General features: G+C 41.2%; 1 protein-coding gene across 1 annotated transcript; it reads right to left on the bottom strand.

Annotated features, from left to right (window-relative positions):
* Positions 1-4,464: 4,464 nt before the first annotated feature.
* LOC140203339 (uncharacterized) lies at positions 4,465-9,251 on the bottom strand. Its single transcript, XM_072269372.1, has 3 exons — positions 9,032-9,251; positions 7,923-8,057; positions 4,465-5,165 (listed from the first exon to the last, which is right to left on the bottom strand). Exons 1-3 carry the CDS (start codon positions 9,249-9,251, stop codon positions 4,465-4,467), a joined length of 1,056 nt encoding a protein of 351 aa, XP_072125473.1.
* Positions 9,252-10,410: the final 1,159 nt, after the last annotated feature.

Genomic DNA, 10,410 nt, shown 5'->3' with positions numbered 1-10,410 from the left:
GAGGGGGGAACCCAGAGGATGGGCAAGGGGAATAGTGAGAGGGACAGAGGGAGAAAAAGGAGAGAAAAAGAATGTGTGTATATAAATAAATAACGGATGGGGTACCAAGGGGAGGTGGGGCATTAACATAAGTTAGAGAAGTCAATATTCATGCCATCAGGTTGGAGGCTACCCAGACGGAATATAAGGTGTTGTTCCTCCAACCTGAGTGTGGCTTCATCTTTACAGTAGAGGAGGCCGTGGATAGACATATCAGAATAGGAATGGGATGTGGAATTAAAATTTGTGGCCACTGGGAGATCCTGCTTTCTCTGGCGGACAGAGCGTAGGTGTTCAGCGAAATGATCTCCCAGTCTGCGTCAGGTTTCACCAATATATAGAGGGCCACATCGGGAGCACCGGACGCAGTATATCACCCCAGCCGACTCACAGGTGAAGTGTCAACAATAACACATTTGGTTGACCCCATAGAAGCTGCTGTGTCTGGGCGCACTGCCACCATATCAGAAGGCAAATAATACAAAGGTTACATTTTGAGTCTTTGAATGGCAAAGTTATGGATTCATAATAAATTCAAAACATCTGAAAATAAATGTTAGGTATTGTCTGGAAGATGTTGTTCCAAGTGTTTCATATGTTCATGTTTTTGAAGAACTACTTAGTGAGAGTTAAAATGGGAATTGAGAAATGTGTTATTGAAATGCCCAAGTACTTGTCTACCTGATACCTCAAATAAAACCTGATTGTGGTAAGTCAAATGTTATACAAAGTGAAAATTCCACAAAAACCTATTCAGCATTCTGTTTTATTCATACAATAGGAGAGTGTCCCCATCATCTCATCATCTATGAAGTGCCACTAATATGGTATGCAAAAGATATATGCTTGTTTAGGTATTCTGAGATGAGGTCTTTTTAGTTGGAGAGGGAGACTTCCTTATAAGGTCTGCTTTTCTGCTATTCCCAAGTATTTTTAAACAATTACTTACGAAGAGTTTGAGGAAAGAATGTAACTCAATCTCAATTAACTTCCCAGCTGTATAAACAATCTAGTTGAGATAAAAACAGAAAATACAGGTTAAAACCTATCATATCAGCATCTATGGAAAGGGAAACTGAGTGAATGTTTCAGGTCCTGGGAACATGAGAAAACAAGTTAGTTTTAAGTTGTACAAAGGGTGGGGAGCGATGCCTAGGATACTCGGAGTAACTCTGAATCAAGTGGGAGCAGGCCTGCTGAGGTAACTTCAGAAATTAGGGAGCCATCTAGTTGAGAAGTTAATGATGACAGTTAGAAAGAGAAGGAAAAAAAGACATGTAAACACTGTCACATGCTGTTGCTGAGTCCTGAATTCAAAATGGGAATGCTGGAAATTTCCTGCAAATCATGCAGCATCTGTAGATGGAAGAAGTGATTTAAAATTCCATGTAGGTAACATTACAGCTGACAAAAGATGTTGCAAAGTGCATAGATGAAAGAAGAAATTATGTTCCTTAAGTTTACATTAAGCTTCATTGGAAAAGTGCCAAAGTCACAGAAAGATAGGATTGGGTACAAACTTAAAGTGCCAGGCAACCAGAAGCTCAGCACCGATGTTACCAACTCAACTGATATAGTCTGCAAAGTAATCACTCAATCTCCACTAAGAATCTCTACTGTAGCAGAGAGCAATGAATAAATGTCACCAGGTTCAGATATGGCGCAAGTGCAGAGTGAGAGATACTGAAGCGGGTCAACATTTCACTGACTCTAATGCAAACAGTGTTAAAGGGAAAAGAAAACAATAAACACTAGGCCAAACAATGCCATTAACTAGGCACTCGAATGGAAAACGAAGCCTACAATGCGGCTGAAAAGAACAACTAAGAATAAAACAAATGCCACTAGTCTTCAGAGTCAGTTGACTCGACAGTCCAATTTCTCAGGCAAGGCCAAATGCAAACAGGTATCGAAGCATTATTGTACCATGTCCAAGTCTCGACAAATACTACGACGGAATGAATGTAGTTAAATACTATCACAATAATTAGCTGACGTGCATATTCACGAGAGCAATTGCCATATCTGCTGCGCTGCCGCATCCGTGGTTGTGACAATAAACTGGAAGGAGTACAAGGGTATCTCTGCTTCAACTGAAAGGACTGGTTAGGTACACAGGAGACAACTGAGACTGCAGAAGTTGGAATCTGAAGCAAAAGTTTTAAAAAGCTGGAGGAAGTCAGCAGTCAGGCAGTATCTGTGGAAGGAAATGTGGAGAGTCAAGGTTTTGGGTGGAGACCTTCCACCTTGACTGAAAGATAGAGGGAAGATAGCCAGTATAAAAAGATGAGGGGAAGGGGTAGAGCAAAAGTGATAATTAAATCCAGGTGAGGTGGGATGATAGGCAGATGAGGCAGGGAAGAGTGCAAGTAGTGATAGAGGCTGGGAGGTGTCAGGTGGAGGTAACAAAGGGCTGCAGATGATGGAATATGATAGGAAAGGAAGTTAGAGCATGGAACCAAGTAATGGAGGTAGAGTGATCAGGTGGGAAAAGTAAAGCAGGAATGAAGAAGGATGCTGGGAGGATGTGGTGGGTATGGGAGTTGTGTGTGTAGTAGGAACAAGAAAAGGTACGGGAAGAACAAGTTACTTGGAAATGGAGATTTCAATGTTCATGCTGTCAGGTTCTAGACAATTTTGGTGGAATATTAGGTGCTATTCCCATGGATTCCTGGATGATGGAAAGGAATAAAGTTAAAGACCAAGTGTTGCAACCCTCAATCCTGACGTAAACTCTGCGTGTGTGTGCAAAGTTTGCACCTTCTCATGATCTTGTATGCTTCTTCTGGGTGTTTTGGTTTTGCCCCATATCCCAAAAGACATGAGCTGGCACTTTAATTAGTTATGATAAGTTACCCCTATTGTGTTATTGAACGGTAAAATCTGGGAGGAGGTGAGGAGTTGATGGGAATGTGGCAAGGGAAGAAAATAGACTTAGTAACGGATTAAAATGCTTGCTGGTTGACACATTATTTCCTTGAAAAAATAATTTAACCTTTCATTTACATAATTTAAACTATCCCACAAACATATCATACTTTTGACAAAAATGTTATTCTGTAGCACTTTAAAATGGGATAATTGGCAAGTTTAATGTAAGTAATATTCCGTCTTGTTCATACTGAACATGCAACTGGTGTACTTGACATTTATGATAAATCTGATAATCAGTTATCAATTGTATTATTTTCCTTTTATGTCTAAATAATAGTGAGGATATATTAAATATTTCGCACTTTATTTTCTTTGATGAAGATGTGTGTGGGTTACATGATGAAATTATGCAGTAAATTTTGTGTCATACAGTAAATGTCATCTTACTCAATTTAAATTTCAACCTAAGTCATAATGAAAAATAACTTAATGTTCATTAACATAAAAGATTCTGCAGATGCTGAAAACTGGGAGCAACACACGGAATTCTGGAAGAACTCAGCAGGTCAGCATCTTCCATGGAAGGGGAATAAATCGTTAATGATTTGGGCTGAAACCCAACAGGAATATTTATTACGGCTAATATCTGTTCCAACATATCAGACAAAGAAAGCAAAAATAAATTTCTTAGCTTTTCACCCTTTTTATTTCCTATGGATAAATTATGAAACATTCTAAAGCAATATATCATATGCATTTTATTATTCACTGAAAATATACGTACCTCATATTTCCAAATTATTTGAGATTTTTGTGTCAGAATATGCGCATTTTCCTGATGCCACTGCTTTCCATTATTTTAGAGCCAATAACAGTGGAATCAGTATTACAATTCACTTCCACTTTGGATTACAGTGTTATAAATTTAGATAAAAATTCAAAATGGTTCCTTTTAACAAAGTGTTTTTTTCTCTCTTACCAGTATATAAACAGAAGCATTATTGCATCTAATTCAGTTATCAAAACTAACTGGAAATTTTGTTGTCTGGGGAATTAGTTCCTAATTTCATTAAAAGAATTAGTCAGAAATATTGTATAAATAAACCCATTGCTTGCAGAGAAAGCCTTCATATACTTGTACTAATAAATTAGTAATTTTGGACGGGCTGCTATTCCTAGAATTGTCTAATAAAGGTTATGTCATGCATGCGCTAAAACAGAAAATGTGATGTTTTCTTTAAGCTTTCTTTGGAACGGGTTGTATTCTGCATGGCTTTTCCCGCAGGAATTCCGTGTTCATGTCAATTGCTGACTTCCTGCTGATTGCCTCGACAAAGCGTAACAACACACTTTACGTAGGGGAGAGGTAAAATCATTGGAAACAAGTTCTGAATTTTTGCATCTAACTGGGCATATGGCAAGGTCAGGGATTGTAATCGGCCCTATAGAGTTTAATCTTGAATGCCAAATTTTCTACCGACAAGTTTCAGGACGTGGAATTTTAGCACTAAGTCAAAAAATAGAGCGTTCTTTGAATAATTGTCAATTCAACTATTTAAATAACCAGTTTCTAATTTCAATTTTGTCTTTTCTAGCACCGCTGGGCTGGGGAGGTCTGTAGCATCCTCGCTTTTTCTTGCACCTTGCTGCTACCCCCACGATAGCGCACCCAAAGATCAACGCGATTAAAGATAACAATAATGGCGTCAGTAGAACTTCGAGATCCACTCGCCAAGGTGTCATGGTAGTCGTGACGTCAATCGTCTGGGTCTTGCCATTGCTTCCTATAGTACTATTTGCCTTTCCTAAAGTGTGGGTGTTAGGAGTCGATTTAAAGTAACTTGATTCTTCATGGGTTGCGTTGTTTAGGAAACGAGAGGGCTGGGAAGTGGTTTCCGATGCAATATTAGGGAGCAGCTCATCTTTGATTAAGACCAGCGCTTCTGGTAGCTCAGACGATTCGATTCGGCTATTGTTTGTTCCTCTCCCAGTGTCCAGTGAATCGGTGACTGACACCGGGTTCGATGGCGAAAGAAATGGAGTCCGTGATGGGAGTGACCCATTCGGGTACCAGTTGTAAGTGGAAAGAGTTGCTTGTGATGAAAGCGAAGCATACCTGTTGAAAGAACGTTGCTTATCCTGTCCAAGATATCCAGAATGATTCAATCCTGACATGTTGGCGGAGAATCGGAAACCTGGGTCTCTGGTTTTATTTCGACGGTCTCCAAAAACAAGCAAATCTGGATCTTCTCCTGTAAAGCAATTGCAGAAAAAAAATGATGAGGCGTAGAAATTAGGTCAACATGTCATCAGCGATCTCTGATGTAAGTGATAGATTAAATTAAAGTCATAACCTCATAGATAGGACCTCCGTTCATAATGAAACATTGACTCTGGGGTAGAGATTCCCAGTTTTAACGAAGGGCCGCAGATTCGAAACGTTGATCATGTCTTTGATTCACGGATGCTGCCTGACCTGTTAAGTGTTTTCCAGTTTTTTTTTGCTTAAGACTTCCGGCATCTGCAGTTCCTGTGGGTTCCATTTACTCGGATATTGACGACGTGCTCGACCGGTTCGTCATTCAAGCCTCAGTGGAAGATGCTGTGCTCGGTCTCGAGACAATGCAAGCCATCCTCCAGCAGCTTGCTACCTAACCACCATACGTAAGGACAAATCTGTTTACAGGGCGCACAGGAGCGAGATATATCAGCTAGTTAAGTGATGTCGCAGCGACCACGTTGCGCTCAACGTCAGTAAAACCAAAGAACTAATTGTGGAGCAACACACATCAAAGTTGCTGGTGAACGCAGCATCTCTAGGAAGAGGTACAGTCGACAGTTAGGTACACTAATTGTGGATGTCAGAAGGGGTAAGACGAGGAAACACACACCAGTCTTCACAGGGGAAACAGAAGTGGTAAGGGTGAGCAATTTCAAGTTCCTGGGTGTCATTATCGCTGAATATCTAACCTGGACCCAACGTATAGATACCCCTACAAAGACGGCACGACAGCGGTTATATTTTATTAGGAGTTTGAAGAGATTTAGTATGTCACCTAAAACACTTGCAAATTTCTACCGAGGTACCAAGGAGAGCATTCTAACTGGCGCAGCACCGCCTGCTGTGGGGGTGGGGGGGGCGGTGGCTACTGCACAGGATGGAAGTAAGCTGCAGAGAGCCGTAGCTTTGCTTCATCATGGACTCTAGCCTCCGCAGTATCCAGGCCATCTTCAAGGAGTGATGCCTCAAAAAGGTGGCGTCTATCATTAAGGACCCCCATCACCCTGGTCATGCCTTGTTCTCATTGCTACCGCCAGGAAGGAGGTACAGAAGCGTGAAGGTACACACTCAACGATTCAGGAACAGCTTCTTCCCCTCTGCCATCCGATTTCTGAATGGACATTGAACCCATGAAAACGACCTCACTACATTATTTCCATTTTTGCAGTAGTTATTTATTCATCATCATAGCTTGTCACAGCAGACAGCCAGCCACTCTAGTGTTGCTTGGTTGATGTTGAGCAGGACAGTGTCAGCTAAATCTGGTGAGAATGGGCAGTTGCGCAGAACGTGTTCAATGTTCTGCACCCTTTCGCCACACTCACAGGATTCGCTGGTCTTTAAACCCCACCTCACCATATTGTCTCCTATCCTACAAACTCGCTCTCTCGCTCTGTTGAGTCCACCACTTCCGTCTGTCAAGCAGTGCCCCGTCTGCATTTCTGTGCAGACATTTCTGTGGGGTCTTGCACTATTGTTTTGTTTGGTGGGGTTCTGGCTTCTGTTTGTTGCCAGAGGTCAATCCTGTATCTTTGAGGGGGATGGTCCGTGTGGTAGTTCCTCCACTGTAGCAAAGCTTCTCCTCGATTTTAGGCGGTTGGAAATTGGCGTATGATGATTTAGTGGGTGCTGTGGATCCAAGTTCTGTTTACCTTTTTAAATTTTTGTTGTAGTGTGTCTTCGGATCTCTGGGGGAGCAATGCCTGCAAGTCTGTAAGTGATGTTAGTGGGTGTGGGGCGCAGTGTGCCCGTGATTATTCGGCAGGCTTCGTTAAGCAATGGGTCTATTTTCTTTGCATGAGCTGATCTTCCCCACACAGGTGCACAGTATTCTGCAGGTGCATAGTTATTTATTTAAACCATTTTATGTTATAGATATAATATATTATACAGTACGTATATACTTATTGTAATTCACGTTTCACCCGTTATCACTGTCGCAAAGTCAACAAATGTCACGATATATGCCGGTGATGTTAAACCTGGCTCCAATTCTGTGTATTAAACACTTACAGGGGTTTCAGCTGTCCGGGCGTTCCCAACGGCAGTGAATAGCTTTCATTGTCGCTTTCATTGGCATGCATTGGAACGGAATTTACAGAACAATGTGCTTAAAATTGCATTGGAGATAAATGAATGCTTAATCTATTTATGGACGAACTGTTGAGTATATTAGCCAGATGCAGCCAACCGACGTAAAATAATTAAGAGAAAATCTGCAGATGCTGGAAATCCACGCAACACACACAAGATGCTGGAGGAGCTCAGCGCGTCAGGCGGCATCTATGGACAAGAGTGAACAGTCGATGTTTAGGACCGAGACCCTCCATCAGGACTGGAGAAAAAAAGATGAGTGAGAAGGTGGGGTTTCACCAATCAACTCCCCGGCTCTTTACTTCACTCCTCCCCCCCCCCCCCACCGTTTCATCTATCACCTTGAGATACTTCTCCCCCCACCCCACCCCCACCTTCTTATCTGGCTTTTCATCATTTTTTCTTCAGTCCTGATGAAGGGTCTCGGCCCGACACGTCGACTGTATTCTTTTCCATAGATTCTGCCTGGCCTGCTGAGTTCTTCCAGCATTTTGTGTATGTCATGTAAAATAATATTTTTTTTACAATTCATTTTCAAATTGGATGGAATAAAAATATTGGGTTTTTTTCCTATACATTCATACTAAAATGAAAAACAGTAGCAGCTTAAAATAGAAAACCGCGGTGGGTTTACCTCTTGTTATGTTAAATAGTGTAAAATCAATCCTTCTTCTCATTATACAACTTTCCTGACTTGGGCAGTTAAGCTGAAAACAGTTGGAACCGCCTTGATGTTGGGCAAAACTGAAGACGGCTATGTTACATGTGTCTGTAATAAATGGAAAAACAGGAGCAAAATTATTTGAATACTTATTCAACGAATAGAAATAGGTTACAGGTGGGGGGGGGCGGAGGTTGGTGAGATGTGCTAGCGCCTCAGAGAGGTTTCTTGACGACTGACTGTGTAAAGGCGAGCACGCCAGCATTCAATTATCGAGCAGCAGATAAGATTTAAAGAGGTTGAGTTAAATTGGAGAGTGTGAATGAATGGAGCACTGTACATGTAGAAGAGCTGGAAGTACATTCGAGCTGAAGGACCCTGTTGAATGGAAGAAAAGCAGTACAGTAATTGTTACCAGTTGAATGAGAACATGCAGAGTGGTATCCAAAGTACAGGGGAAAGGTCGTTCGACACCTGGGCTGGGCTGAGATTACTGGAACACAACGATCATTGTACTGAACGAGAACTGGATTCAGTTTCATGAAATTTAATCCTCAGCCAAAATGTCACCTTTATCGATCAGCAATCTTCCTTATTTTTCTTTAGCCAAATCTGCTCCTTGTGTATTGCTCAGCCCCGCTTATACTTTAATGACAGTCAAGATTTAAGATTGTTTAATGTAATTTCCTGTACACAAGTGTAATGGAGAACGAAGTAATTGTTAGTCCTTAAACTTTGAATCAAAACTTCTATTATTTGAAACATTATTTCTCTTGGATAACTGATTTTTAGCACAATTGAAGTTGTTACGGTTTCACTGATCAAAACTTGATTTTCCCAGTGAACAAACATTATTCTGATTAATTGACGTCGTTATATTTTGTAACCATCTCATGTCGAGGACCACCCCTTAATGTTTCTACTTTCCGGCTTCAGCTGCAGACGTCGAATAACCACGCGAGTGAATACTAACGATCCTCTAATCGGATTTGGGAGATCAGCTAAACACGAGGCAATATCCTCATATGAAAATCCCGGCAAGCAGAGGGAAAACTTTTCCTCCAGTAGCCTGCCACACTCACCATTCCGGAGGAGGCAACAGGATCTGCTGCACTGTTGGGCAGTCTTCGCGTGGTAGTCATTGACCAAGCGGGCGCCCCTTCTCCTGGAGAGTGGCAGATCTATGAGTAGCCCAGGAAAATGGCGCAACCAGCAGTTTCCATAAAACACAGCTGGCGAACATCGAGGAGTAGATCTGTGTAGGGCAGGGAAGAACATTAGCAGAATCAACGTGAGAATCATGGCCACTGACTGCTCAGATCTGAACTGGGAAAACAGTGTTCACTATGTCGGCGCACTTACACAAGGACTTTCTTAAGGTGATGTGCTACTTTGCGTCAGAAATGAACATGTTCACCATGGCACTGCTTCAAGATTTTAATTATACAGAAAGTGAGTGGGTGCAGTTGTTCATATTTTTCGAAGAATATTAATTCATTGTCATCGTTATGACAGAGATGATTTTCCGGTCTGTCAAATGAATCTATTCTCTGCACCCGCTTTTTTATCCGAACAAACTTGAGATGAAATTTAAAAGTCAAACGGAGAACACCCCGAGTATAAATCTAATGGAGCTTAGCCGTACTGAGAAGCATAATTAAGGTATTAATAAGCCCGATTATCGATCTTTTTCTTCGTGCGCATCTTTACAAGAAATTAGAACAAAAATCGAAGAGAGTATATGAATTAATCGATTTCGAAGAATTACTCCACAGCATCAGGATTTCTTAATCCCCGCAGTACCCTCCGCATCCTTAATACAAGGTGGACTTTGGCGACATTCTTACAAAGATACTCCTATATAATAAAATGTTTTCTATACTGATACGGAGTTGGGCTGCATTTTGTGCGTGTTGAAGTGAAATTGGTGTTTGGTTGCAATAGAGTTAATCAAGTATAATGTGGAACATACAAAGCAAGATCTGAACAGGCATTTAAACAAAAATCGGCGATCCGTTGGCGGTTTTTCTTAGAATTAAGTCCTACACATATGACTTTCGATAACCCTACGAAACATGCCGACTAACCTAAAATCACAAGAGGCGACGCATATCCTCAAGCCGACACTCACAGCCCTGATGATCTCAATAGAAAACATGTCGAGCGAGCTTTGCATAGCACCTATTAATAAGGGCAAACAATTCGTCAACACTTGGCAAAGCTGAATGAAAGCATTGTGTAAAGGGGAATCGTACGTTACACAAAGTATAACAAAAAGAACCAGGACCATAACATAAATACGCAACTTTTTATAATTACAAGATTCCTTTGCCAAGGACTGTTTCATAATACTATGGATCATAGTAAATCTTCCTTGTAAAATTGATAATGAAGACATCGATGTAATACAAACATGTTTCGTAATTGCTTTAAATAGTTTAAACGATCTTCGGCATCTTCG

The sequence above is a fragment of the Mobula birostris genome, chromosome 9 (genome assembly GCF_030028105.1).
Source record: "Mobula birostris isolate sMobBir1 chromosome 9, sMobBir1.hap1, whole genome shotgun sequence".
NCBI classification, from domain to species: Eukaryota; Metazoa; Chordata; class Chondrichthyes; order Myliobatiformes; family Myliobatidae; genus Mobula; species Mobula birostris.
This window is presented reverse-complemented; position numbering and strand designations above follow the sequence as displayed.

Bases quoted from the DNA above. Each gene is read 5' to 3' on its own strand.
- LOC140203339 (XM_072269372.1), bottom strand. From the start codon at position 9,251: ATGATTCTCACGTTGATTCTGCTAATGTTCTTCCCTGCCCTACACAGA. The intron at 8,058-9,031 runs GTGAGTGTGGCA...CATTTATTACAG, and splicing joins CTGTTGCCTCCTCCGGAATG to ACACATGTAACATAGCCGTC. The intron at 5,166-7,922 runs GTAAACCCACCG...ATTGCTTTACAG, and splicing joins ACTATTTAACATAACAAGAG to GAGAAGATCCAGATTTGCTT.